The 27,995-nt window shown below is 44.0% G+C and overlaps 12 protein-coding genes across 12 annotated transcripts; 6 read left to right on the top strand and 6 right to left on the bottom strand.

Annotated features, from left to right (window-relative positions):
* Positions 1-9: 9 nt before the first annotated feature.
* O0I10_008994 (uncharacterized protein) lies at positions 10-3,119 on the top strand (the record flags this gene model as incomplete). Its single annotated transcript, XM_058488992.1, has 3 exons — positions 10-352; positions 423-1,745; positions 1,807-3,119. The coding sequence occupies 3 exons, from the start codon at positions 10-12 to the stop codon at positions 3,117-3,119; spliced, it is 2,979 nt and encodes a 992-aa protein (XP_058340218.1).
* A 402-nt stretch (positions 3,120-3,521) lies between these two features.
* Positions 3,522-5,259, top strand: O0I10_008993 (pyruvate dehydrogenase (acetyl-transferring) E1 component, alpha subunit; the record flags this gene model as incomplete). The annotated part of the gene is made up of 7 exons (XM_058488991.1): positions 3,522-3,590; positions 3,650-3,904; positions 4,089-4,452; positions 4,524-4,620; positions 4,703-4,905; positions 4,972-5,118; positions 5,192-5,259. The coding sequence occupies 7 exons, from the start codon at positions 3,522-3,524 to the stop codon at positions 5,257-5,259; spliced, it is 1,203 nt and encodes a 400-aa protein (XP_058340217.1).
* A 1,072-nt stretch (positions 5,260-6,331) lies between these two features.
* O0I10_008992 (uncharacterized protein) lies at positions 6,332-8,146 on the top strand (the record flags this gene model as incomplete). Its single annotated transcript, XM_058488990.1, has 6 exons — positions 6,332-6,801; positions 6,863-6,978; positions 7,046-7,284; positions 7,346-7,473; positions 7,534-8,072; positions 8,127-8,146. The coding sequence occupies 6 exons, from the start codon at positions 6,332-6,334 to the stop codon at positions 8,144-8,146; spliced, it is 1,512 nt and encodes a 503-aa protein (XP_058340216.1).
* A 312-nt stretch (positions 8,147-8,458) lies between these two features.
* Positions 8,459-9,723, bottom strand: O0I10_008991 (uncharacterized protein; the record flags this gene model as incomplete). The annotated part of the gene is made up of 7 exons (XM_058488989.1): positions 8,459-8,578; positions 8,643-8,756; positions 8,815-8,887; positions 8,950-9,004; positions 9,065-9,162; positions 9,227-9,529; positions 9,602-9,723. 7 exons carry the CDS (start codon positions 9,721-9,723, stop codon positions 8,459-8,461), a joined length of 885 nt encoding a protein of 294 aa, XP_058340215.1.
* A 324-nt stretch (positions 9,724-10,047) lies between these two features.
* On the bottom strand, positions 10,048-10,699 carry O0I10_008990 (uncharacterized protein; the record flags this gene model as incomplete). The annotated part of the gene is made up of 3 exons (XM_058488988.1): positions 10,048-10,156; positions 10,225-10,519; positions 10,612-10,699. 3 exons carry the CDS (start codon positions 10,697-10,699, stop codon positions 10,048-10,050), a joined length of 492 nt encoding a protein of 163 aa, XP_058340214.1.
* A 570-nt stretch (positions 10,700-11,269) lies between these two features.
* On the top strand, positions 11,270-11,760 carry O0I10_008989 (uncharacterized protein; the record flags this gene model as incomplete). The annotated part of the gene is made up of 2 exons (XM_058488987.1): positions 11,270-11,357; positions 11,426-11,760. 2 exons carry the CDS (start codon positions 11,270-11,272, stop codon positions 11,758-11,760), a joined length of 423 nt encoding a protein of 140 aa, XP_058340213.1.
* Positions 11,761-12,268: 508 nt separating this feature from the next.
* On the top strand, positions 12,269-12,945 carry O0I10_008988 (uncharacterized protein; the record flags this gene model as incomplete). The annotated part of the gene is made up of 4 exons (XM_058488986.1): positions 12,269-12,419; positions 12,479-12,632; positions 12,706-12,779; positions 12,836-12,945. The coding sequence occupies 4 exons, from the start codon at positions 12,269-12,271 to the stop codon at positions 12,943-12,945; spliced, it is 489 nt and encodes a 162-aa protein (XP_058340212.1).
* Positions 12,946-12,973: 28 nt separating this feature from the next.
* O0I10_008987 (ATP-dependent protease La) lies at positions 12,974-15,843 on the bottom strand (the record flags this gene model as incomplete). The annotated part of the gene is made up of 7 exons (XM_058488985.1): positions 12,974-13,585; positions 13,649-14,097; positions 14,168-14,212; positions 14,275-14,366; positions 14,435-14,538; positions 14,619-14,712; positions 14,771-15,843. 7 exons carry the CDS (start codon positions 15,841-15,843, stop codon positions 12,974-12,976), a joined length of 2,469 nt encoding a protein of 822 aa, XP_058340211.1.
* Positions 15,844-15,926: 83 nt separating this feature from the next.
* On the bottom strand, positions 15,927-18,578 carry O0I10_008986 (uncharacterized protein; the record flags this gene model as incomplete). The annotated part of the gene is made up of 9 exons (XM_058488984.1): positions 15,927-15,989; positions 16,078-16,326; positions 16,405-16,636; positions 16,694-17,027; positions 17,089-17,715; positions 17,781-17,967; positions 18,038-18,153; positions 18,223-18,389; positions 18,448-18,578. 9 exons carry the CDS (start codon positions 18,576-18,578, stop codon positions 15,927-15,929), a joined length of 2,106 nt encoding a protein of 701 aa, XP_058340210.1.
* A 324-nt stretch (positions 18,579-18,902) lies between these two features.
* O0I10_008985 (uncharacterized protein) lies at positions 18,903-20,730 on the top strand (the record flags this gene model as incomplete). The annotated part of the gene is made up of 10 exons (XM_058488983.1): positions 18,903-19,011; positions 19,069-19,157; positions 19,210-19,279; positions 19,330-19,393; positions 19,450-19,571; positions 19,635-19,786; positions 19,846-19,964; positions 20,022-20,090; positions 20,145-20,402; positions 20,487-20,730. The coding sequence occupies 10 exons, from the start codon at positions 18,903-18,905 to the stop codon at positions 20,728-20,730; spliced, it is 1,296 nt and encodes a 431-aa protein (XP_058340209.1).
* A 414-nt stretch (positions 20,731-21,144) lies between these two features.
* O0I10_008984 (uncharacterized protein) lies at positions 21,145-21,633 on the bottom strand (the record flags this gene model as incomplete). Its single annotated transcript, XM_058488982.1, has 1 exon — positions 21,145-21,633. The coding sequence occupies one exon, from the start codon at positions 21,631-21,633 to the stop codon at positions 21,145-21,147; it is 489 nt and encodes a 162-aa protein (XP_058340208.1).
* A 1,587-nt stretch (positions 21,634-23,220) lies between these two features.
* Positions 23,221-26,574, bottom strand: O0I10_008983 (calcium-translocating P-type ATPase, SERCA-type; the record flags this gene model as incomplete). Its single annotated transcript, XM_058488981.1, has 6 exons — positions 23,221-23,515; positions 23,581-23,714; positions 23,774-25,090; positions 25,161-25,352; positions 25,419-26,392; positions 26,457-26,574. 6 exons carry the CDS (start codon positions 26,572-26,574, stop codon positions 23,221-23,223), a joined length of 3,030 nt encoding a protein of 1,009 aa, XP_058340207.1.
* Between the last annotated feature and the right edge of the window lie 1,421 nt (positions 26,575-27,995).

Here is a 27,995-nt window from a genome sequence, read left to right as displayed (position 1 = left end):
TCATTTGCCATGGGTGCAGAGTCAACAGCTTCCTTACGTGCACACTCTCCGACCTCCGCATCACTTGAATCTCTTCCCCGCTCAACATGGTCTTCATTAGCAGCATGCTTGCCACGTCGTCGTCATTTGCGTCAACTGATACTTTTACTTGTCTCGACAATGATACTGTTATGGACAGCCATGTTCTATTATCATAGCACGGATGCCAGCAATAGCAACCCACAACCTGATGATACATCCACGGCCGTTGACAACCAAACAACACAACCACCAGCTGATACCACCAAGGTTGATACCATCACAACACCTTATCAAGAACCTGTATGGCCCAAGTTTCAGTCTTGGAATACTGGTAAGTATTGGGGTCATTTTAAATGCGATTTGGATATTGGGTTTAATATGGGTTGGTTGTTACGCAATAGATGGCTGGGTTAAGGATATGGAGACGAAGGATTTTCTGCATGGGTTGCAAGCATATACAACACAGGGGCATGCTTTGGATGACCTCCCTAAGCTGGAACAGCATCAACAAGGCAACAATATCAGCGTTACAGCCGTGATCCAATTAACGGATGAGACACACATCGTTGCACAATTGAATGCATTGTTGGAGCAAACTCGCCATATCGATGAGATCGTGCTTGTATGTCCATCATCCATCAAGCAGAGTGCAGAATACCATGCTCAAAAACATACCAATCCAACGATACGAGTTCTTGTTGTTGATCCACCACCTTATCAATCTGGGACTGCTGGTGAATCGAGTTGGTTGCAAGTTATTCATACCCTTCAAGCTGAATGGATTTGGGTTCTTGATCAAGGGGTCTTACCAGGGAAGCGATATCTCGAGCACATCCACAACCTTATGCATACCAACGAATACAAAGATGCATTATTGGGTGTTCATGGCGTTCTTCTTCCAGCAAACTTGAATGATCAGCAATATCAAGTCGATGATGTGCTATGCCTTCCTGATGCCTTTTCATTGTTACCCAATGTTACTCAACCTGTTGACATGATCCAAGGCGCATGGCTATTACGACGTGAATGGCTCCCATTCTTGACTACCGACAATGCTATGAATCTATTGGAGACACCGTTGCCGTACTACATTAGCAGAAACCTTCAGCACCATGCATCGTTGCCATCCATCATTTTACCATCTCATGCTAATCCAGAATACCAATTGCAAAATGTCACGTGCAAATCAATCATTGAAGGTTTTGAGGATAAGGATGGTGCCTGGAAGAAGTTATGGGATTTGAAGAGCGACCCAAGTAGCCTGGATTGGCGTCAACGTACGTTCATGGCTGAACAAGATCAAGCATCGGTATTGTTGGTGGCTGATGGGCCTGAACAAGCTATTGCATTGCATCCACTCGTATGCCGATACAATGTCCCTGTTCATTTGGTGGTTACGGGTGCCAATCGTGGCATGTCAGGAGATGCATTCAAGCAAGCATTGGCAGCTTCAGCATGCAAGAATGCCGAGAGGATACTCGTACATGATTTGGCAGTGGCTCAAGGTGATGAGGCATCAGTGGCATCGGCAACCGCTACGGGTGTTAGGAGATTAGCACAAGCATTGCGACCTCGAGTGGTGATCCATATTCGTCAAAATCAGCCTGTATATCATGTTGTGGATGCAACGATCGCTGCTGAGAACATCACCACCATTGCGTTACCTGCAGGTGAAATACGTCATGCATTATGGATTGCCGATCTTTCAGCGGATGCTTTACAACGTAAGTATTGGAAATAATAAGAGTACGAAGCAATGGGAAATAACAAAAGGATGATTATTAGATTGGAATGATATTCAAATGGATTTGATTGTGATTACTGATCGACGTCCTCATTCGTTATCGCGATTGCTACAATCAGCCAGCCGATCACATTACCTTGGTGACACTGTCAATCTCAAAGTTCATCTTGAACAATCAGCTGATCGTGTTACAAGAATGCTTGTCAATGGATTTTCTTGGAATCATGGTCCGAAAACGGTGCGACATCGTATTCGTAAAGGAGGTCTTATGCCAGCCATCATTGAATCTTGGTATCCTGTAAATGATGACAACTACGCTGTGCTACTCGAAGACGACATTGAAGTATCACCATTGTTTTATGCATGGGCCAAATATAGCATCTTGCAGTACCGATACAGTGGATCCACCTCTCAAGACAACACGCGTTCAATGTATGGTATCAGCCTTTATTCACCCCGTCATTTGGAATTGCTACCTGAAGGCCGGCGACCCTTTGATCCCAATACTGCTATCGGCGATGATTATGGTCAACATATCCCATATCTCAGTCAAGTGCCTTGTAGTTGGGGTGCTGTATACTTCCCTGAACATTGGCGAGAGTTCCACAGCTATTTGACCAATCGATTGGAGGATCTTCAACAAGACCGCCTTCTCAACATTACTGTGCCTGGTAGTCGATCCGAACGATGGAAAAAGTCATGGAAAAAGTACTTTATCGAGCTGGTGTACTTGAGATCTTACGTGATGTTGTATCCCAACTTTCAACTTTTCGAATCATTTTCTACCAACCATCTCGAATTTGGCACACACGTCAAAAAGGGCCAAGGACGGGTGAACGCTTTGGATGAATTCCTAGTACCACTGATGCAACGTGATACCATCCTAAGTCAACTACCTGACAATCGCCTTCCTGTATTTGGTGATTTACCGGTTTTGGATTTATGGGGTCAGCGTAAGCCGTTGGAGGAATTGGATGCTATTGGTGCTGAATGGCACAAGAATGTATCATCATGTGCACGTCAAGTTGGCAAGTTTGATGCTCAAGATTTACTATGCCCTGTATCCAAGCATCGACATGGGAAGAAAATTGGTGGCAAAAAGCAAAAGCCAGCCGACGAAGCTGTGGAGCCATTGGTCTTTGTGACGCAAGTAGTAACCGAAGAAGAAGAACAAAAATTAAAAGAGCAACAAGAAGGCGACGACAACAATGATGAAGTCTATTTACCAACTCCTATCGATGTCTCTCAAATGAGTTCGCCTGAGCTTGACCAACGCAATGAAGACGACGAGTTATTGGATCTCGAGCAGGATATTGAGACCTTGAACAAGTTGTATCAAGACATTGAGCACTAGTATCTCTTTATTACTCTGACACACACACGCACACACACACACGCACACACACGCACGCACATATATATATACACACGCACTTTCCCTTCACGCATCTTCGTATACCTTACACGCACTTTTCCTATCCATCATCCATGTTTTTATAGTATCCATGTGTTAGTAGCATTTGTCTTTTTGTATAGTCTTCTTTGTGTCTTTTTTTCCCCCCAGTATAATCTTAATGAAAATACTCGCCGTAGAACGATGCTATACCCGTTGACCCAGTATCCGAAAGCTTCCGAGAAAAACACTGTTGGGGAGATGCGGGCAGCGAATTTTCACAGCAGTCGCCCTAGACCCGAATGTATTTTTTTTCCCTTCGTCTTCCCATCATTTCCCCTTTCATCTTCTTTTGCCAACATCATGCTTCGCACAGCTGCTGCTCGCTTCTTGGCTAACGCCACCACTGCTCCCAAGCCTTTCTTGCCTGTGGTACGACAATAAACAACAACCATATCCCCAATCATGTACCTGACAAATCTATTCCATAGCGTGCCTTCTCCTCGTCCGCTTCTTCGTGGATGGCAGCACCCACTGATGCCTCTGAAAAGCTCACTATCACCCTTCCCGAGTCTTCCTTTGACATGTTCAAGGCTGATGCCCCCAACCTTGATGTCGAGATCTCCAAGGAACAACTTATGGACATGTACACAAAGATGACCACCATGCGTCGTATGGAGATGGCTGCTGATGGTCTCTACAAGGCCAAGAAGATCCGTGGTTTCTGCCACTTGTGCAATGGTCAGGTAAGCTATTGACAACTCTCCCTTTCTTTTTCTTTTGGTGTGTTTGTGTGGTTATTCCCCCTTGCTATCTTTCCGGCGTACTGCGGGTAAACGCGGGCGAATCCATGATAAAATTTTCCTTTCCGATTCCCCCACCCACCAAACGATGACAATGACAATGAATACTCATTCCAATATCGTATAGGAAGCTGTTTCCGTTGGTATGGAATCCGCCATCACCCTCGCTGATCAAGTCATCACTGCTTACCGTTGCCATGGTTTCACCTACGTTCGTGGTGGCTCTATCAAGAGCATTCTTGCCGAATTGATGGGTCGTAAAGATGGTATCTCCAAGGGCAAGGGTGGCTCTATGCACATGTTTGCTCCCTCTTTCTTTGGTGGTAACGGTATCGTCGGTGCTCAAGTTCCCCTTGGTGCCGGTATGGCCTTTGCCCAAAAGTACCTTGGCAACGAATCTGTCACCTTTGCCCTCTATGGTGATGGTGCTTCTAACCAAGGCCAAGTCTTTGAAGCTTTCAACATGGCCAAGCTTTGGGATCTCCCCTGTGGTAAGTTGTTTGAGCGTGTGTGAATAATAATTAGGCATATTATGTGGCTGACATTTATTTGTTTCACCTAGTCTTCGTTTGTGAGAACAACAAGTATGGTATGGGTACTTCTGCCAACCGTTCTTCTGCCTCCACTCTTTACCACACCCGTGGTGACTACATCCCTGGGTAAGTGTTCTTTGTGATTGAATTGGGAGAAAACAATCAATGTGGGGTATAGTTGGCTCATTGTGCTATGCACTTTTTTTAGTATCCGTGTCAACGGTATGGATGTTCTTGCTGTCTATCGTGCTTGCCAATGGGCCAAGGAATGGACTACCTCTGGCAAGGGTCCTCTTGTGATGGAACTTACCACTTACCGATATGGTGGTCACTCCATGTCCGACCCTGGCACCACCTACAGAACCCGTGAAGAAATCCAGCACATGCGTAGCACAGCTGATCCTATCCAAGGTATGTTTGTCAATCAACTTATCATTTACATGTTGAATTAATCTCTTTGTTTTACCATCCATTTAGGTCTTAAGGCCCGCTTGCTTGATCTTGGTGTTGCCACTGAAGAGCAACTCAAGGCTATCGACAAGGAAGCTCGCAAGATCGTTGACCAAGCTGTCAAGGAAGCTGAAGCTTCCCCTGAGCCTGACATGAAGGAATTCTACACCCAAGGTATGTATACTTTTATATGGGAAGGGTTATGAAGGATGTAATTGACCAACGTCATCATTCCTCCTTTTTTTAGTCTACATTGAAGGTTCCGAGCCCAAGAGCATCCGTGGTCGTGAACCTGGTGAGACCAAGTACTTCTAGAGAGTTGACGTGATATAATTACGCCCACGCAACAACACCCACTCACACACATATCGTACACATACACATGTTTATCTGCATTCGATGATGACTTGATGTCCCAAAAATCCTTTCCCGTACTTTTTTCCCCCAACTTCAATCCATCTGTCAATTTTCCAACACACTCTCTATAATAACCACTTGTAAAGCGTATCTTTTTGCTTCTTGTTCTCTTTCTCTAATGTCTCACGTACATCTATATCACTGAAAAGGGATTGTATTGTGTCTATTTCGGTAATTGTTTTCGGCCACTTCATGTCCGATACTAGCTTTATCGCCGCTGAGTACACTATCAATGAGCCAACATGCTTAGGTGGATTTATCGTTTTGTCCATGTTGCAGCTCATCATGCACATAGGAGCAAAGCTATTGTTATGAATACGATCACATACATATCACTTTTGTCCATCGCGTTGACAAACATCCAAATGGTGGGCCAATAACTTTGTTATCTTCGTTCTCGCTCAATTTCTCTTTAAAACGTGCGATTCTAAATCATGGGGCTAGTCGTTAACCATCACAAGCCATGGTATCCTTTGTTATCGTGTTACTCGACTTGTATTGAAACGCATAGGTGCGTCATGACAACCATATGGTATCTCCTGGTCATGGGTTCTTTGTTTTCCTTTGCAACAACAAACGAGTTTTATTCCAATGCATGCATCCACATGTCAATCAATAAAGTGGCTAGCTATCCTACGTAGAAGCTATCAAAGGCAAGATTCTGTACCCTATTAGCATATCTGGTATAGCTATAAATAGGTTGTGTAAGCTCACTTTTTTTTCTGTCATTGCCATAGCTAGTGGTGGATGATGTATTTGCAATAAACGTACAATCCCTGGAATTCATCCATGGCAACCCCAACGTATTTCATTTGACACAATCAATTGTTGCCACTATCAACACGCTTATGATGTGGATGATGAAAATTCCAGTAGTGAATTCACTTGCAGCAGCTGCAATACCACACCTCTTTTTTTCTCACTCCTTTTTTTTATATATACAACGACGCGTCGTTAGCGACTTTATAGTATGCAAGCGATGAATCAACCCTACGATGGCTCCCAAGCCATGTTGGATGAACGCAACAAGATCCAAGCTGCTGCTGCTGCTGCTGCTGCTCGAGGACGTCAACCATTTCCTCCTTCTGCTCCTCCACAACCACAACCTGCACCGCCATCCGCCACTGCCAGTATGCCACGCATCGAGCCCATTGTAGCTGACAACCCACTGCACAAGATGAATTTGGAACGATACCAGCATCGTGACCAGGCTTATCAAGATTCCTTTAATGCACAACATAAACGACATTTGCTACTTGCTCAAGAGAAGAAACGTGAAATCGAGATGATGCACAAGGATCGCCAAGTACGTGCTCATCAGGGTCCCATGTCAGTCTTTGGACCTGGATACCAGCTCGGCAACGCACCCACAGGATTGCAATCACGTGTGCTATATCCCAGGCACAGAAAACGCCCACGAAGATCACATGAGTTTCGTTTGTAAGCACATCCATTCAATGCTTGTCAATGACACAGAAAAAACTTACATAGCGAATGATAGTCGATTGGATCAACTTGAAGAACAAGGCGAAAAGGATGATATGCTTGTGCCCATTCGTTTGGAGATAGAGCTCGATGGCTACAAACTACGAGACACCTTTACATGGAATCTTAATGGTATTGCATCGATCCTATGAGAATGTATATCGAATGCTCCCCCACTCATCGTTATCCTCCTTTATAGAAACCTTGATTACGCCAGAGCAATTTGCTGAAGTCATGTGTGAAGATTTGCGACTGCCACCCAGTACATTCGCTCCACTCATCACAAGGGCTATTCAGGATCAGTTACAAGATTACTACTTGCATGCAGGGAGCACAGATATGGGAGGTGATGGTGCTGATGTGGAAGAAGAAGATGATGACAAAGACTCTCAATCGGCCAAGAAACGGAAAAACACAGAGCTACGAATGCTGATGAGAGTAAGTCGACCAACAATGATGATACGATTGACTATGATCAGCTATTGACATTATACACAAGTTGGATATTACAGTTGGCAATCGCTCTCTTTTGGATCAATTCGAATGGGATATTGCATGCGAACGAAATGATGCTGAAGCTTTTGCGGACAAGATGACTCGAGAATTGGGATTAGGCGGCGAGTTTAGGTAAGCTTGCATTGCCTATCATGGAATGGTCAATACCTAAGAGCAAAATGGGATTATTAGAACGGCTATTGCACATTCAATCCGTGAACAAGCACACAACTATATCAAGTCGCTTATCCTAGTTGGCTATGAATTCAACGGCTCTGCTATCCTAGACGACGATTTACGACACAGCTTCTTACCATCATTAAAGACCATCACACGTGATCTCGAAGCCGTGGATCGATTTACGCCTGCAATCATGGAGCTGACAGATGCTGAAATTGACAAGATTGAACGTGATCGAATGCGTGAAGCACGGCGTAAGAGAAGACAAGCACGAGGAAGGAGGGGCATTGTATTGCCTGATCGAGAACCCCAAAAGACATGTCGCACTGGTGTTGCTTTTTCAATTGACCATGATATGGATAACGATACAAATGCAAGAGGCAGCACACCAGATTCCAGTATGCATTCCCAAAGAAAGAGCGCTCTTAGGGCAAGGATGAATATTGCAGCCGAAGCAGCAAGTAACCACCACAGCCCTCCCGTCATGGCAATGGCACCTCAGCAAGGAACAATCTCATTGAGTGCTGGCCATCGTTTCCCCATCATGCCTGGTAAGTTCTTCATTTAGTGTGCATAGGCTTTTTGCTGACATGTCCTTTCTTTAGGCCAACAGGAGTACCGCTAAAGAATAAACGACTCAAAAGACTTGATAGCTGATACTTGGCAAATTGTAAATATATTCTGTATTGCTTCATAATAAGTTATTGGAATGGATTGTCATAGCACAAATGGTGTTAGCAATGAGGTGAAAAGTTGGATGGAAGGGAGTAGATTATGTTTCATGCAATAATTCTTGGAACACAAAGCAACAGAGATCATTGGAGATGTCCAAAACAAGTTCTCGTTTTCATCAACAAGGCGAACAATATAGATCAATGGTTCCAATCAATACGTATATTAAGTCAATCAAAAGGTATATCTATACACATGGCGACATCTAGTGGAACTTTCCAGGGACAATAGGATGACTAGCAGACAAACCACCATCGACAGCAATAGCTTGGCCATTAACATAGGAGGCTTCTTCACTTGCAAGGAATGCCACCACATTGGCAATCTACAAATAGGAAACTTTGATAAGTAAAACTATTCTATTTCTCATCCACTTGGCTCCGTATTACCTCGAAAGGAAGACCATAACGGCGAGTAGGGTTCAATTGGCCAATCTTGTGAGCAGAACCGCGAGCTCTTGCATAATCAAAAGTGCCCTTGGTCATACCAGTTTCAATCAAGCCCTAAACGATACCAGGATTAGCTTGACGATCGCTTTTCAAGATCCGTACATATACTTACAGGGCAAATGGCATTTACACGGATATCAGTACCAGCATATTGGAATGCGGATGTTTGACAAAGGTTGATAACGCTGTTTTCATAAGAGATGTTAATCCAAGCTTAAGATCCATGAGTGAAAGTAAATGCACTTACGCAGCCTTGGAAGCCGAGTATTCAGGTGAACCAGCACCCGAACGAATACCAGCCACTATAACGTATGGTATTCAATATATTGCACCCAAGGTATGTATACGAATCCTTTTTTTACCTGAAGCAGTACAAATGATAGAGCCACCAGATCTCTCCTTGCCACCCTTTCCAGTGATCTTCATGGCAGGTCCAGCGTAACGACAAGCCAAGAATGCGCTATGTCATCATAGATGTTGGTTTTTTGGATCCTGCTGTTGTTGTTTCGGCCCATAGATCTTACCTCAAGGCATTGATGCTCATCATACGCATAAACGATTCTTCATCTTCGGAAAGAAGGGGATCACCGGTTGCGACACCAGCATTAGCGAAAAAGACATCCAATCGGCCAAAGGTGTTGACAGCTTCATCAATGATGGCAGTGACGCTTTCGGTCTTGGCTGCATTGACAGCACGGCAGATACATTGTACTCCAGGGTATTTGCTCTCGACATCCTTGGTCAATCCTTCCAAGCTCTCCAAAGTCAAATCGGTAGCATAGATAACCTTGGGTCCACGCTTAGCCAAAGCATAAACGGTTGCACGACTACATAAGATATTAAGCTTCGAGTTAAAGGGGGGATGTCAAGAATAAATAGCACTCATTGTGTGTTCTTACCCAATGCCATAAAGTGAACCAGCACCAGTGACAATGCAGACCTGGTCTTTCATTGAAGAACCTACGGCTTCGAGATGGGCAGCGATTTGGGCGACACGATCGTTTGCAGTGTTGGAAGTCATATGGGAAAGAGAAGTACAAAGTGGGAAATTCGGTCATGCAAAACTATATCAAGGATGTCATTCTGACTTAGTCATGCTTTTTTCCAATGCTCGTGTTTTTGTTCACACCTTGACAACAACCCCATCTCCAATGATACAAAGGTAGGAACCCTATGTATTCTCTATACACACATACACACATACACGTGCAATACATTTACTTGTGTGATCAACAAAGGTTATGTACAAGATGATTTGAAGGCTTTTATGCGTGATTGACATGGTAAATAAGAGAGCGATATGAATATAAAAGGGATGAAGAGAAACAGTAAGGAAGAGAAATGTCTATTTTCGCATCAAGAGATACACATGTTCACCCACAGTGAGAGGTTCCAAATGTCGGCAATCACCATCCAGGCACATCAACAAACCACCAAAAGAAATGTATACAGCTCTATGTAAATGGTACCCATCATGTATGTCAATCATATATCCATTCCCAATCACGTAATCAATACTTACACGCTCTTGCCGACCTCATCAACACCAGGATTGGAATCCTCGTACCGATATACCTTGCCAAACATGACATATTCGTATTCATCACTCAAATCATGCTCTCCAGGTGCACGTTCACGCCAGCTCTCACGTGCTTCGTTGCCGTCAGCGTTACCAGCTTCACTTTTGGCTTCGAGTGATAAGGACGACGCAAGGACAATCGACACCTTTTCGTTGATTTCAAGCGGGTAGATTTCAGAATTGTAGTCCAACAACACAGTCATCTCGTACGTTTCCGATTTGCCCACCAAGCGTGATACTAGCAAAAAAAGCATATGGATACCTACTTGTCAGCCCATCGATCCAATCGCAACACGCCACCACCACCCACACTCTAAATAGCCAACATACCGCGATCGAAACGCTTGCCATTGGGATCGATATCCTTGATACGGAAGAGATCCGAGAGAAGAATGTTCTTGTTGCTGGATTGCTGCATCGGGAGAGTCTACACACACGCACACACGGCACAAAACAAGTTGCAGTAGTAGCTGAGACTCTTTGAACCATTTTTCTTTTCTTTGTCGTCTCCGACAGTCACCAGCCAACAAGCAACACCCAGCAACAACACCATCCACACCTTGTAGATCATTTGTATGATAATGTTGAATAAAGCATGTGTGATGATTCTACATATAAAATGATATCTCTTAAGTATTGTAATCGATTCAATAGCCTATGTCAACATGGCATGGGATCACATGCTATAATAAAATGACTCTTGTTTGAATATGGACATTTCCCATTATAATAAACATGTAGCATCCATGCCATTAAATGAGATGTATATATGTCCAGCAAGCTTTAATAGTGATAGGTTTGATTGATTATATATGAAGAAGGGTAAGGTTGCCATGTGGTGGTGGTGGTATTAGCCATCATCAAGCTGCCTGGGTGGATGGATGGGAACACAAGCCAATTGGTGATTGGGCCCGGTCACGAAATAAATCAGTTGGGTTGGTGTTTTGTTGGCAGCCCTCTTTCTCCATACACAATACTACACAACAATATGCTCCGTGCTGCTCTCACTGGTGTCGTCGCTCGTTCGACCGCTATTCGTGCTACTCCTGCTTTCCGTGCTGCTGCTGCTCCTTTGGGTAAACTATCTAATGCGTTGCCAATGACAACCAACACACGCGTGATTAACGATCCTATCCTCATTTAGCCGCTCGTCGTTTCTATTCGGCTGGTCACGAAGACGAGAGCTTTGAATCCTTCACTGAACGCTACGTCAAGTTTTTTGATGGTGTCGATGATCTCTTTGAGTTGCAACGTGGTCTCAACAACTGCTTCGCCTATGATTTGGTCCCTGCTCCCTCTGTGATCGAGTCAGCTTTGCGTGCTTCTCGTCGTGTCAACGATTACGCCACCGCCGTCCGCATCTTCGAAGGTGTCAAGGAAAAGGTTGAGAACGAGGGTCAATACAAGCAGTACCTTGATGAATTGGCACCTGTTCGTGAAGAACTCGGTATCCAGACCAAGGAGGAATTGAACCTGTAAATGCCGCACGGACACATACACCATGTATTTATTCAACTCGATTAAACAAGATATTTCATCCTCCTATGCCATCCGTTCATAATGAGACATGCATGTTCTTTGTTTTCATCCTACAATCAAACAACAAAAACCGTACGATAGCGGAGTTGGGATCTATTGAAATGTGAGACAAAGCGACTTTGATATCATCATCATCATCATCATGTTCATGCTGGGTGATAAGAGATGGGGGGAGGAAATGGATATGGCATGTGGTGTGGGCAATGGAGAGTGTTATACGTCAAGTACAATACCCCCGTCAAAGTCATGCTTAAATCATCGTTGATTTTGGTTTTCGATTATGCATTGTTTACAGTGTAAAAACGTCATCCAAAGAAAGACTCTAATGTCGATGGGTTGAGTTTCCAAATTTCGAATCATTACATTGGCTGGAAGGATAAAAAGATATACCTGGCTTACCCAACATAATATAAAAACCCCCGAATTCAACCCTCTTGTCACTTCCATCATGTTCATACCAGCACGTACCACCGTCAACAGCATTTTTAGACCAGCCATTCAGGCAAATTTAATAGCGTATCGATGGACAACTACACAAGTGACTCGACCTCAAGTTGAGCATCGTCCCACGTCTGTAGAATCAGCGTCTGGTGCTCCTGGTAATAACACAAAACGTCATGCTATTGAATATCCTAATAAGGCATACCCTTGTATATAGAGGAGCTCACCACGGAGCGCTCTGTGCGTATATTTTCACCATGCAAAGCTGCTACACAACAAGGCGTCCATGGTACACGGCACTGGAGCATTGATTTTGATATTATACCTGATGCAGATCGATATGAAAATCCATTGATTGGCTGGGCATCCAGGTAATGCAAAAAGGGAGGGGGATCATGCATGAAATGGGGTTACACACTGACGCTGTAAACAACAATTGCCTAGTGCTGATTATCAACAAGGTCTCCAAATGACATTTGATTCTAAAGAGGCAGCGATCGACTTTGCTGAGAGACAAGGTAATATCCTTTATTGTGCGTGAAGAGAACAAGGATGACTAAAAACAAGGGAATAGGATGGGACTATTACGTACATGAACCTGTTGCCAAAAAGTTTGTCAAAAAAGAATATGCCGACAATTTCAAATACTCTCCAGGCCCACTCAGGTTGATCCTTACAAAATAATAAAGCTTTTGTTTATTACTTTTTACAACTACAAATGACTCTCCAAAGGGGGTCGATATTCTTGCTTGGGTACAGCAGCATGTAATGCATCCCATACAGTCTTAACGTAAACCAATCCAAGGTCATCTCTGATATTCTCAGGTACTTGATGCATAACATTCTTTCGGTTGGCAAAAGGAAGAATGACTTTACGTAAGCCAGCTCGATGTGCCGCTAAGATTCGATCCTTTGTGTGTCGTACTGGTAGCACTTGCCCACGTAATGAGATCTCTCCAATGAATGCTGTGGTTGGTTGGATGTTATAGTTGGTATACAATGAGACAAGTGCGCACAAGATAGCCAAGCCTGCACTAGGACCATCCTTGGGCACTGCACCTTGTGGCACGTGAATGTGAATATCATGATCGAGACGTTGTTGTAATTCCTTTATCTTGAGAATGTCTGAATTGGACCGTATCCATGTCAATGCGAGGTGTGCCGATTCTTTAATGATAGAGCCAAGTGATCCTGTTAAGCACAACCTTCCTTTTCCAGGCATGAGAATCGCTTCCACAACAATAGGACCATCGGCACTGATTCCAGTAACGACACCAGGCATCATGTCACGCTTTGCTTCACTAGAGGTCTCATACAAAGGCAGCTACATACAAGCGAATGAATAAGTGAAGGCCTCTTTGGTATGTATACTCTCAATCCCACTTACACCAAGCGCCCGTTCAATAGTAGCTTTTGTGATATATGGGTCGTACGCACATTCCATATCACTGTCACGAAGATCAGCAAGCTCCACACACTTGCCACGGATAACACCAGCCACGGCACGCTCCAATGATCGTACACCACTTTCTCGCGTATAATGTTCAGCGATCCACATTAATAGCTGGTCTGAAATTTGGATTTGCGTGTTGTGTAAACCATGACTTTTGATTTGCTTGGGTAACAAGTGCGACTTTGCAATATGCAGCTTTTCATCAAAGGAGTAGCCATGTAAGCGGATGACTTCCATGCGATCAAGAAGTGCTTCAGGAATCGTATCAAGGCTGTTGGCAGTGGCAATGAAAAGTACGGTTGATAAATCAAATGGGACGTTGAGATAATGATCGTTGAAGTTGTGGTTTTGCTCAGGGTCAAGGATTTCCAAAAGTGCACCAGCTAAAAGAGAAAAGCTGCATGAATAAAACTTGTTGTAGTACAACCGATCGACGCCGCCTCATCTCCATACCTGGGTCACCATGGATTTTCGAGTGCACAAGCTTGTCAATTTCATCTTTCAACATAGTTGAGAATGGGGACTATCCTTATACATGGCCTATAGTCACACACACTCACCTAACAAGTAAACAGGATTGTTGACCCCGCATCGTCGAATGCCTTGAATGATCAACCCAGGCATGGCAGCTACGTATGTCCTGCGATGTCCTCTTGATCATATAAAAATACCATCATCATCATTAATAAGATGCATGGATGATAATAGCTAATGGCTTACCTCATATCAGCTTCATCTCTCACACCACCTAAAGATGCTCGGTAAAACTTTCGGTTCAGGGCAGCGGCAATAGATCGACCGAGGGATGTCTTCCCCACACCTGGCTTTGTACACAAAAGAACGTGTGTGAGAAAAACATGCGTACATACACACACACTTGTTTAGCACTACTACTACTACTTACGGGTCCCACAAAACAAAGAATAGGTGATTTGAGATTCCCTTTGACCTTGGCCACTGATAGATATTCAATAATGCGCCTTTTGACCTGATCAAGCCTTGTCCCCCGCACAAAATTAGCATACGATTTATATCCTGCATGAAATCAAACCTTACCCAAAATGGTCACCATCCAGCTGCTTTCGTGCACTTGCAATATCCAACACCTCGCTTGTCTTTTTACACCATGGTAAATCTGCCATCAGCTCGAGATAATTTCGCGCCACTGCCCATTCAGCTGATGCAGGTTGTAGTCGTTGTAGGCGAATAAGTTCACGTTGTGCTACTTGCAAGGCTTCTGTAGGTAGCTGTGCTTCCACAAGACGACGTCGTAGTTGAGCCATATCTTCTTCATCATCCTCATCCTCATCCCCTTGATGGGTTGGTATATTCCTCTTTGGCTTCAACTCCCTTTGGATCGCTTCAAGCTGCTGCCGCAAGTAAAATTCACGCTGCTGCCGACTCATCTTCGCCTCCACCGTAGAATGTATTTGCTCTGAAATTTGCAGGATGTGTAATTGGCGTGTCATCCATGTGTGTGCTAGTTTCATGCGCTCTGGGATAGATTCGGTGGCCAACATTTGAAGCTTTTCTTCGAAGGATGTGTCAATCATGCACACCAGCATGTCGGCTATCACTGCTTCTGATTTGTTGTCCATCCATCCCACCATTTGCTGCAAGAGATCACCGGGGATATCCAATGCTCTCATCTTGTCCACAAACGCACACATGAGCTTTCGAAACTCATTATCCCCTTTGTTGCTGCTTTTTTGTTGTTGCTCATCATCATCATAGTGCACTACGTTGCATGTATACATATCCACATCCAGCTCCTTCGCGTCATGGTGGTACAATTTGACTCTAAACCGGGATACACCTTCCACAAACACGCCATACGTTTCATTCGCCAATCGTTGCACACGTAGGATACGTCCAGAACATCCATGTTGATACAAGTGGCCATGTATTGACTTTGGAACAAGAATACCATTGTTGGCTTCATCGGCTGCTGGTGCCTTTGTTGATGGGATACATGCTATATGTAGCACCTTGTTACGATCATGGCTTTGTGTCCTAAAGTGCCGTCGAACAAGCTGTGTTGCTTCCTTTCCACGCAATATGAGCTTGATTACCACGCCTGGTAATAAGACTTTCTTGTAAAGGGGGACTACAATCATTGACGACGCCATCTTGTAGGGAAAAAGTTGGATAAAAGAGCAAGGAAAAAAAGGAGAATGGGCTTTATTGCGTGAAGATTCCATGCAGCTTTTTTTTAAGTGTGGGAAACATCATCTGATTTGCCCAACACCAAGGCAGTGCGACTGGGAATATACACCTAATCATAAACACACACACACACACACACAAAAGAAGATGAGTTAATTGAATAATGCGGGAAAAGGGTATGCATAAGAATGTGTTACCTGTAACCAGTTTGCTCTGCCATCCCAATCACCGGCGGTGGTAAAATATTCGCCGTCCATGTCAATGCGTTCATGACCAAAGAAGCGGGATTCATCCGAGCTCAACACCACCTTGAGTTTACCAGTGATATTACTGCCAATGCGATAGTCGGCAAACGACTGCGTAGGATGCAAGTTGAAGATGAATAATAGGTTGGCTCGTTCAAAGACAATCACTTTGTCTCCTTCATGTTTGCGTGACACATAAGCCTATCATGGTAAAACCCCCAACAAATAACCCGTCAGCACAACCATATGCATAAATATCTCTCTCTCCTCACGTCGTACCTGCGGCGCATCCAACCACTTGTACTTTTGCTCTAAATGTTGCATCGCCTTATCCCATTCATTCAAGTACTTGTACCGCAGCAACGGATCGTCAAGCACATGCCATTGTCGTCGTGCATAATGGAAGCTAGAGCCGTTGCCCTGTCGAGGAAAATCGAGCCATTCCGGATGTCCAAATTCGTTTCCCTCGAAATTCAAATAGCCTTCGCCACCCAATCCATAAGTGAGCAATCTAAACATGTTGATTAGTCCACTTTGCATAAACCACAAAGCCGTTATATGTATGTACCTGATGAGCTTATGAAGAGCCATACCACGATCAATGATCGGTGTGCGGTCGGTCAAATCACTCATGTGCGTATACATCTCCTTATCCATCAACCAAAAAGCAAGCGTCTTGTCGCCCACCAATGCCTGATCATGGGATTCACAATATGTAATCGCTTTCTCGAGATGGCGTCTATTGGTGAGTGTATGCACGATCTTGCCCATGTTCCAATCATCATCCTTTTTCTCCTTGAGAAGCTTGATCCACATGTCAGGAATAGCCATTGCCAATCGGTAGTCAAAGCCAACACCACCTTCATCCACAGGTCGACATGTGCCTGGCATACCGGATACGTCTATTAAAGGTGAAGGTGTGTGAGTCATGTGTAATACAATAATGTAAAGTATGATGTTTACCTTCTGCAACGGTGATGACTTGTGGATACAAATCATGCAAGAAAGCGTTGGCCATTTGTAGATACATGACACCATCCTCATCCACCAAGTCACCAAAATACTCGTGGTAGTCGCCCGAGAAACCATAACCAATGCCATGATGCTTGTACAACATGCTTGTGACGCCGTCAAATCGAAAGCCGTCAAACTGATACTCATCCATCCAATATCTCAAGTTGGAAAGCAAAAACTGCATCACTGGAAGATAGCCGTAATTGAAAAGGCGTGAATCCCACAACTCATGTCGTCCACGTCCATCACCATGGAAATAGCATTCGTGTGAACCATCAAACATGTTAAGCCCATCAAGGACATTGCTGCTGGCATGCGAATGAACAACATCCAAAAGCACGGTAAGTCCATAACTATGTGCTGTGTCTACCAGTTCCTTGAGATCTTCTGGTGAGCCGTAACGTGAGGATGGCGCAAAAAACGAGGTGACTTGGTATCCAAAGGAAGCATAATAGGCGTGCTCCATGATAGCCATCAATTGAATCGCGTTGTAGCCGAGATAAGCAATGCGTGGAATGACATTTTGAGCGAATTCCTTGTAAGTGGCTATCCTTGGCTCGTTGGATGAAATGCCCACTATATGAAAGCACTGGTTAGGACCATTGTTTTCAAGAAAGAATGATGATTGTAGTTTGCTTTACCATGAGCTTCATAAACACGCAAGGTGGAGGGACGTTTTGGGCGTGGATGTTTAAAAGTGTAAGGGTGCTCTGGATTCCAGAATATAGCGTCGTATGTTGGGCTCACACTAAGATCTTGTGTCACCCGCCGTATCCATGCAGGTAGTCGATAAATGCGTTCTCCTGTGCCACGCACGGTCATTGTAATCTATTCGATACAATTCAGTCTCATCCCAACAATCCCCCTTTTAACCCCCATCCCCCAACAATTTACTCACCTTGACTTTGCTATTGTGTGGAATAGCAGGTTTCCCTGTAGCAGTTGGCTTGACGACCACTTCAAACACATTATCCTTGATTCTTGTCATAGGGTTGGCATCAACATCCCAGCTATCTTTTGTCACACATACACACATGATTAGCAAAAATGCCATGTTGGTTCGGCCATCATCCCTTCACTTACTAAAGTCGCCGACAAGACTTGCAGTTTCAGCATTAGGTGCCCATTCACGATAGGTAATGGTTCCATCCAAAGCCGTTTGAAAGCCAAAATACTTGTGTCCTTGTGTAAACTTGTCGAATCCACCTTGTTCATCCACCTTTGATTTGAACCATTGGAAGTGAGCATATCTATCATTGGGTTGAATACTCTATAGCACTGGGTATGAATATGGATGGCAATGATTACCTTGTACGTAAAGCTTCTTTGAAAGGTTCAAGCCAAGGATCCAGAACCACTAAGCCAGTACCATCCGTAGGCATAGTCAATATACGACCGGGTTCGACTTGACGTTGAAAAGTGCCCTCAGTAGTGATCATGGTTGAAAGAAGAGCGAACAAGTGGAGTTTGGGGAACCCAACAAAATATAAAGCAAGACGTGTAGCTCCATGTTCCCAAAGTGGAAAAGAATGGGAAAGATGCACCAAAAGTGATCCCGTTGGCCCGTGTGTGCGTGTGTGCGCGCGTGTACAAAGAGAGAGAGCTATTGATAACAATCAGAGTGAGAGATCAGCTCCTTGAATAAGAAATCCGCATAGCCACCCCGACACATCCACACACACACAATCATCCACCGACAGCTGCATATCTTTGTCTCACCTTTACTTCCTTTTTATCTCTTTGTTAAAGTGGTGGCTTGAACCATGGAAGAACAACCCAAAACTCGAAAGCGATTCGTTGGCCGTGCTCGAAAAACTGCCATTGAGACTAATGACGATGCTGCCATTGAAGACGGTGCTGTTGGTTTCGCAAGTAAGTGAATCTAGATCGGTCGATCATAGCAACATGGTGCTTACATGAGCGTCATAGAAACACGACGTCCTCGTGCTGGTCGTCTCGCTAATCAAGTGCCTGACGAGATTCTGAACGATCCATTGCTGAATAAGGCGATCGAGCAAGTAAGCTGAGGAAGAGAGAGACGTAAAAGTTGATACTTACTTTACTGTTTAGCTACCATCCAATTATAACTTTGAGATACACAAATCGGTGTGGCGGATAAGAAAAGCACAAGCAAAGAAAGGTAAACGTATGATGAATCCAAATCATACGATCCTCTAACATGGGTTGTAGTGGCCATCCAAATGCCTGAAGGCTTGCTTATGTTTGCATGCTTGATCTCAGATCTTCTCGAAGTGTAAGGATTATACTCATTGGCATGACAACGTTTATTTACATATGATGGCAACATAGGTTTTGCCAGGTTGAAACGCTTATCATGGGAGATGTGACATACGGTGCTTGCTGTATCGATGATTACACTGCGCGGGCTCTCGGATGTGATTTCCTACTCCATTATGGTCACAGCTGTTTAGGTAAATGGACGTCCTCCTTGGTGGTATGAATAATGATGGTAATGATCATTGCATCAATTTTAGTACCTGTGGATGTGACTCCAATCAACACGCTGTATGTATTTGTGGACATTGGTATCGATACGCAACACTTTGTGGACACCATCAAGAAGAACTTTGAAGCTGGAAAGAGGCTGGTCCTTGTCGGCACTATTCAATTTGTAGCATCTATCCAGGTATGTGTGTTTGAGAGATACAACATCAAAAGGCAAGGGAATGCTAATCGTTATTATAGGCTGTGAGAGAAACATTACAACAAGATTATACTGTTACTATACCCCAGATCAAGCCATTATCTCCGGGTGAAGTACTAGGATGCACAGCACCAAAACTTGGAGAAGCGGATGCCATCATGTATGTAGGAAAGGGAACGTGTTTCAATGATGTACATATTAACCTCCCTTGTGATAGCTATTTGGGCGATGGTCGCTTCCATCTTGAATCCATCATGGTTCATAATCCTCAAGTGCCTGCTTTCCAGTAAGTGGATCGACCATCAAGAGCCAATTGTTTTTATTGATTTGATTTGGATAGATATAATCCATATGACAAGCGCATTACGCGAGAGCGATACGATCATGAAGAAATGCAATCATTGCGTAAGCATGCTGTCAAGATGGGTGGTCAAGCGAAAAAGTATGGTTTGATCTTGGGTACTCTTGGTCGTCAAGGAAAGCCTGAAATCATGCAATACCTGGAAAACAGTATCCGTGCAGCCGGCAAAGAGTGCATTACAGTATTGTTATCCGAGATCTTTCCCGGGAAACTTGCCCAATTTGAGGATGTGGATGCGTAAGTCATTATTATCCCGTGCACATGTGCATGATGGTGCATTTTATCCTCCTTGTTACTCATTATCCTCTTTCTCCCTGATAGTTGGATTCAAATTGCATGTCCTCGTTTGTCAACAGATTGGGGCTATGCCTTTCCCAAGCCGTTACTTACACCCTACGAAGCATCTATAGCACTAGGCAAGGTCAACTGGCAAGAAGTGTATCCGATGGATTTCTACGCCAACGAGAGTTTGGGCCCTTGGACACCTAACCATGGTAAAAACATTAGACGTAAAAAGGGTGAGGAGCCCAAAAAGTGTTGTAATGAATGTAATGGCTGCAAATAAAAAAAATGGTACATGGCGAAACTTTAGCTTCAATTCATCACCCCCTTATTCTCTTACATCATCGAACCCTGAGAGTGCTTATGATCCCTGGTAGAATCGATCTCGATCCAATACTATATCCGGCAACCCATGGTTAACATGACGATTCTTTCTTTATAAACCTCAAATGCACGCGCTCAACACAGCTTCCATAAGCCGAAATAGAATTGTGGTATATATTGATGATGATGACTACTACAAAAGGGAGTGGGTAAAGAAAGATTTAAAGTTGAGGAGAACAATAATGAAAATCCAAGTCAGAGAAGAAAAGAGAGCGAGAGAGAGAGCGAGGGGAAAAGATGACGACGAAGGAAGGAGGGGAGGACATACGATTAATGTGAGTGATAGTATGTTATGGGAATACACAATATGGGTTTATCTCGATAATTCAGCTCGACGCTCTCGAATTCTATTCAATGTTGGTTCAATCTCTGTAAAGCGAACAGGCACCTGGACATGGATCTCCCAAAATAGCTCCATAATGCCGAGGGGAATCATCAACACCGAAGTATCAACGCCATCATCTTCCTCTTGCTCAATGGGTGAGTTGACGAGTTGAATGCGTTCCTGAGCGGGGTTGCCATCGATACCCAATTCTTCCACGTCTTGCTCTTGTTGATCAAGTACTTGCTGTAGCAACCTCTCCAACGTATCACATGCAATGAGATCGCTATCATGCTGCTTTTTTTGTTTTGCTTCCTCCTTTTGCATCATTTCTTTTTCGAATTCTTGTTGACGTGTTTGAATGTCCTTTTGTCGTTCTTTGCGAATAGCTGATAATTGATCATACTGGTTCTTGTATTCGCCCTTCCGATCAAGACGTGCTTGTCGTAATTGCTGATATTCGGAATTCAATTGACGCATTAAAGACCTGTAACGTTGTGTGTTGTGTACGTGTGCGTGTATAGGTGATGATGTATGTGTTGTATATACGGCGTGAGATTAGTCGTCGTGTTCATATGACATGGCATTAAAAGAAATCAAGACATTACTGTGTATCTGGATTCTAGATAAAGAAATGATGAGTACAATGAACATGGATGTTAGGGGTTTAGCACTTACAGTTGTCTTTGACTTGGACTCGGCTTCTTTCTACGCGTTTATTATGTGTCAGCGAGAGGGAGAACTTGACATTCCAACGCAATGCTCATTACCAGTCTCGATTGCAGCTTTGTAATATTGCTTTGAATGGCTGCGATTCTTTTCTCGTATGCTTCATCCTGAGCACGGCTATGCATATTTGTAGGAGAATGGAAGGAAAAGATTGTTTATGGGGTGGAACGAGTTCAAACGAGTCTTGTATCAATTCGTGGGTGACATAAAAGGCAAGGATCCTTGTATCCCTAACACATACTCCTTTTCACTGCAACATGACATAAATGCCACTTTTTTGAATACAGCACGAGGAGCATCTCAGAATAACAACAGGCCCATTACACACCCATAATCGGCAATGCTTCCGATTTCTGATAGAGACAATATCATTACACAAATAAACTGTCATGCAAGCGGATGCGTATACTTGTGATACCATCACCATACTACACATGCTCTCTCTCTCTCTCTCTCTCTTCTTTATACTTCAGCTCACATGCATAATATTAAATCTTCTTCAAAATGACGATCACCAGACACCCAAAATGGCCTTGTCCAGATCGTCTACTTCTCCTGTCGAGATATGCAGCACCATACAACATCTGCTGATATTCATTCAATTGTCAGGGCGCGCGGAATAAGGGACATGGTGATCGCCGATATGCGCGCTTTTACCCGCTTATCATGTTTTTTTATCCACCTCTCCTCCTGCTGCTATTTACCCCTGACTGATAAAAAAAGGTATCAGACGTCATTGATGTCACCATCTTTGAAAACACTCATACATGTATCAGTATAACCGTATTGTGGGATCAACATCATGTGACGTTACACGTTGACATACGCACTTTATGGTTTTGCACAAGAGCGATGATGTTCTCCTTATCTTCACGATGGCTTTTAGGTAAGCATGCGGCGGAATCTCTGGTGCAAAAAATCGAATAGGGTGAAGAACTCGCCTCCCGCCTCCCATTTTTTTCGCCGTTCCTTGCTCTCAAGTCGTGGTATATTTCGCATGAATATTAGGGGTAATGGATAAAGGACCCAACGCACGGGTATCGATGTATGGGTTGCACGCGGCTATTATGATAAGGAAAAGTCATTACACATGCACACACACAGGAGGTCATTAACCTTAACATAGCATTGAGTATCAATTATACCATCATCGGTGGCTACCCTTATCTCATCCAGTGTCAATAAAACCAAGAATTGATTCTACACTACTATGTTTTATTCTTCCCTACAGAACAAAAGGGAGGGGGTTTTTGGATGGGGGTAAGGAAACCTCCAATTGCCTCTATACAAATGGTTTATCATTAAGAGTTTCTAAATGGGGGTGGCCGTTGTTTTGCTTTAAGCAGTCTTCTTGTGTTTGTGTGCTTTGGAGGTGGTGGTGGCGACCTTGGTAGGAGGAGCGATCCAAGTACGGGTGATAAACTTGAGGCTTTCATCCAAAAAGATGACAGGAAGTGAAATCCACATGACAGCCTTCCACTCATCAAGGTTCAAAGGCACGATAGCAAAAAGTTGAGTAAAGAATGGAACGTAAAGGATCATAAAGTGCAATGCCATGGAAAGCACGATGGAAAGCACCAAATAGGGGTTGCTCCAAAGAGGCAATGTCAACAAGGATTCGTTCTCGCTCAAGCTTTAAAGAAAAAACATCCCCTTGTTATTATCCCATTCATGCCTTTCTTCGAGTACCATCCTTACCTGTTCATAGCGTTGAGCATCTCAATCACCACAAGGATCGATAAACTCATGGTTGTAGCCTTCATCGAGAAAGAGTTGGTGAACATCTCACAGCCGATTTCAGGGAAGAGCTCCGAGCATTGATGGAAATGAGACTATGCCATATGTCAGCATCAATTACATTGCATGCCATCCTTATTGTCCTTATATTTACCAATTGATAGTAGCTGATTTGTGGGCCATCAGCATAAAACATGAACCACCAAGCATAGCCAAATACAGTTGCAACACCAACGTAGACACCAATAGCCATGTAACGGAAGAAGAGCCAGCCATCAACCAAGGACTCATTGCCACTACGAGGAGGACGACGCATAATATCATGATCGGGTGGATTGAAACCAAGAGCAGTTGCGGGCAAGCCATCGGTGACAAGGTTGACCCAAAGGAGCTGTACAGGAATCAATGCTTCTGGAAGACCAAGAAGAACAGTCAAAAAGATGGAAACGACTTCACCAATGTTGGATGAGATCAAATAACGAATAAATTGCTTGGTGTTGTTGTAAATGGAACGACCTTCTTCAACAGCCTTTTCAATGGTAGCAAAGTTGTTGTCGGCAAGAACCATGTCAGCAGCCAATTTGGCAACATCAGTACCACTACCCATGGCAACACCAATATCAGCACGCTTAAGGGCAGGAGCATCATTAACGCCATCACCAGTCATTGCTACGATCTCGCCAATCGATTGCAAAAGGTCGACAAGTTCTTGCTTGTGGGCAGGTTCGGTACGAGAGAAAAGATTGGCATGCTTGACAGCTTCAATCTTTTGAGCATGAGACAAGTTATCGAATTCACGACCCGTATAGCTCTTGCCAGTCAAATCCTCATCAGCATCAAATACGCCAATGTTACGGCCAATAGCTTCAGCAGTGTCCTTGTTGTCACCAGTGATAATGATCACACGAATACCAGCAGTCTTGCACTTTTCAATGGATGCACGCACTTCAGGGCGTGGAGGATCCAACATGCCAACCAAACCAAGGAATGTCATACCGGTCTCATACTTGCTGAATGCCGATTGTTCACGTAAATCAAAAGATGCGGGGTTCACGTTATCGATCTTTGCCAAACCAATGCAACGAAGCGAAAGTCCCTTGCCATATTCGAGGATCTTTTTGTTCAATTCGTCACGGATAGCAGGTGTCAAGCTAACAGGGGCGTCGGAGTCATTGATGCGTACATAAGAGGAGCGATCGAGAATCGATTCGGGAGCACCCTTCACCAAGAGACTATGTTGAGATCCAGAAGCAACAAGAACGGACATGGATTTGCGATCACGAGTGAACTCAAGAGTAGCCACACGGTTGAAGAGAGATGCAAAGTGATCATTGCAAGCCGTTGCACGTTCCTTTTTGGTGAGTGATTGCAAGCGACCATTCACGTTGATATCATCTGTGCCGAGTTTCTCAACAAGGACTTGAAGAGCAGCTTCAGTAGGTTCGCCAATGCATTGGTAAGTATCGGCAGACTGAAAATTTGGGTATACATCAGCACCACGTCATGTTTGTTTCCCCGCATCATTATGCACATCCAATTACCTCGTCGTATGTAATGCGAGAATCGTTACACAAGGAACACACCAAAGCAGCTTCACGGATCAATGCATTGCCAGTAGGCAAATGAGTTGTAACGGTGCCTTCAACGGTCTTAACATCACCCACGGGCTCATAGCTTGTACCCTCAATATGTAATTCATCCAAACGACCAGCCTCTGATCCCACAGATACAAACTATATGATTGTGTCAGATATACCTTGGCTGACTAATCAATGCAAAAGGAAATATATATCACTTACTCTGGAAACACTCATTTGGTTGGTTGTCAAGGTGCCGGTTTTATCAGAGCAAATGACGCTAGTGCAACCAAGGGTTTCGACACTTGGCAAGCTACGTACGATTGCGCCACATTTCGCCATCTTTTTGGTACCAAGGGCGAGGCAAGCAGTGATGACAGCGGCAAGACCTTCGGGGATAGCAGCGACAGCAAGTGCAACGGCGATCTTGAAATAATACACAGCACCTTGAATCCATCCATTATGCGAAGGATCATTGAAGTGACGAATATTGACGAGCCAAACGAGGACACAAATGACGGTGATGACCTTTGCGAGCATGTCACCAAATTCATCCAACTTGCGCTTGAGAGGGGTTTTCTCCGAGATTTGAGACGTGATTGAAGTATGAATGTCACCAATAGCTGTCGATGATCCAGTATTCACGACGATAGCACGTGCCTTGCCCAATACACAGGTTGTTCCAGAAAAGAGCATGTTGTGTTGATCCTGCTTGACAGCACCTTCATCCGAAATCGATTCAATTTGCTTAGTGACGCTGACGGATTCACCAGTGAGCACAGCTTGATCCACACGAAAGACACTCGAATAAATCTCCAATAAACGTGCATCGGCAGGGATCTTATCACCAACAGACACATTGATAATATCACCCGGTACCAATTCCTCAGCACGAATCCTGCTCAGCTGTCCAAGTCGAATCACTTTGGCCTCGTCAGGCGAGTATTCACGTAGGGCGTCAATAGCCTTCTCGGCGCTGGACTCTTGAAGCACACCAACAGTGGCATTGGCAATAAGAATAAGCAAGATGACAATAGGTTCAACGAATGCTGTAGATGCCTCCGGTCCTTCATGTTCTTCAAATAAAGCAAGCACGAATGAGATGATGGCAGCTGCCAGTAAGATCAGAACGAGTTGGTCTTGAAACTGCTCCAAGACGAGCTTCCATAGAGGTGTCGCTTCTTCTTCAGGTAGTTCTACATGGGGGGAGCATTGCATACAGTGAGCATGTCGTCTATTGTTAAGGGAAAGAACACGTACCATTTTTGCCATACTTTTGGCGTTGTGTTGTGACCTTGTCGTTATCCAAGCCCACTGCAGGGTCAACCTGAAAGTGATCGCAGACCTCCTTTGGTGATTTGACAAAGGAATTGTCCATGAGCAACAAAAAAGAGAGGGAGGGAAGAGGGCGAAGCAAACAAGTTGTTGGAAGGGAGAGAGAGAGATACACTGATACTGTCGGGTAATGAGATTGGCACTTGCCAAAATGGATTCAACGCCAGCACACGTCTAAATGCCCCCATTACGCATGTAAATGGCCCTGCTCGTAGTTTTTATGTTTTGTTCCACTGCTTGAAACATCCCTATTGTAGACACACGTTTTCTAGATGGGACATGAATAATGCAACTCTTATCTTGTATTGGTATACATGGAATTACAAGATCGTTTTATTTAGCAAAATTAGCCGAGATAGACACCTGTTGCCATTGATGTGGACGCTTGTGATTTGTCCAAGTCCCATTTTCTTGCCCAGCTTTACATATCCGTTTAAGCTAAACACTTTGTATTTGATACACACCAACGCATCCTTTACCCGATAACACTTGCCTTGTCTCCTATTCATGTTTACATTTATAGAGTGTGTGTGTGCAGGTTTACATCACTCCGCCCACCCCACACGCACACGTACCCTGCTTAATTGTTTGTTACAGCCAACCGTGTAACACACTCATGACACGTCAAAGAGCTCCATGCATTAATCATCGGCCCTTTAGTGATACATTCTTCTACTCTTTGTTATAAACAAACCAGTCACGTGATGAAGCTCTATTGTCCCATTATGAATAACATTGCCATTTACATACCAACAATGATTTGGAACGAGTTTGCATCATTCATGTACAGCCAACAAGATATACCTACATCAGTCTCATGAATGACATACATGGTGTGATCTCTTCTTAATATCGTACACTTCCATCGAAACATGCATGCCTGATAGAGGAGGATTATGCTCCTGGATGCATAGACTTGGTGCGAAAGAGTGATAATTGGGATCAGGATACTGTATCATCTGTACTACCAGCTACGGATGGCGAGCTTTGTTACCTCATCAATCATCATCTGCCAGGTTGCCGGGTATAGCTAGATGCATCTGAATGAGGCGTGCCAAGAGATACAACTATAAAATTATCATGGTGCAAATCGCCATATACATACGCTTTCTTCCGATATAGGATGTCAAAATACAATTTGACTATCACCATGGCTACGGCGGGTGTGTTGTATTGCAATCCTCTTTTGGGTAAATGATCTTCTCCGAGGGAGTTTAATGGTACAAACCAAGAAATGCGTTGTCATTGTCACTTAACAAAGAAAGAACACCATCATTATCACTATTATCAGTGGGATGCGTTGTTAGCCAAAAATGTGGGATGTCCATGAATGACTATTTTGGGTCGGCATCAACGACCACAAAGCATTTGGATTTCCCACTCTAATTGACTGAGACTGGAAAAGGATGAAAAGGGTCTTGGTCCTTTACTTCCACGTGCCCCTTAATGGGTGATGTGATTGTT

This window comes from Lichtheimia ornata, assembly GCF_029851405.1.
Source record: "Lichtheimia ornata isolate CBS 291.66 chromosome Unknown scaffold00050, whole genome shotgun sequence".
Classification (NCBI taxonomy): Eukaryota; Fungi; Mucoromycota; class Mucoromycetes; order Mucorales; family Lichtheimiaceae; genus Lichtheimia; species Lichtheimia ornata.
Note: the sequence above shows the minus strand (reverse complement) of the source record. Positions and strands in the feature narration are given on the sequence as shown.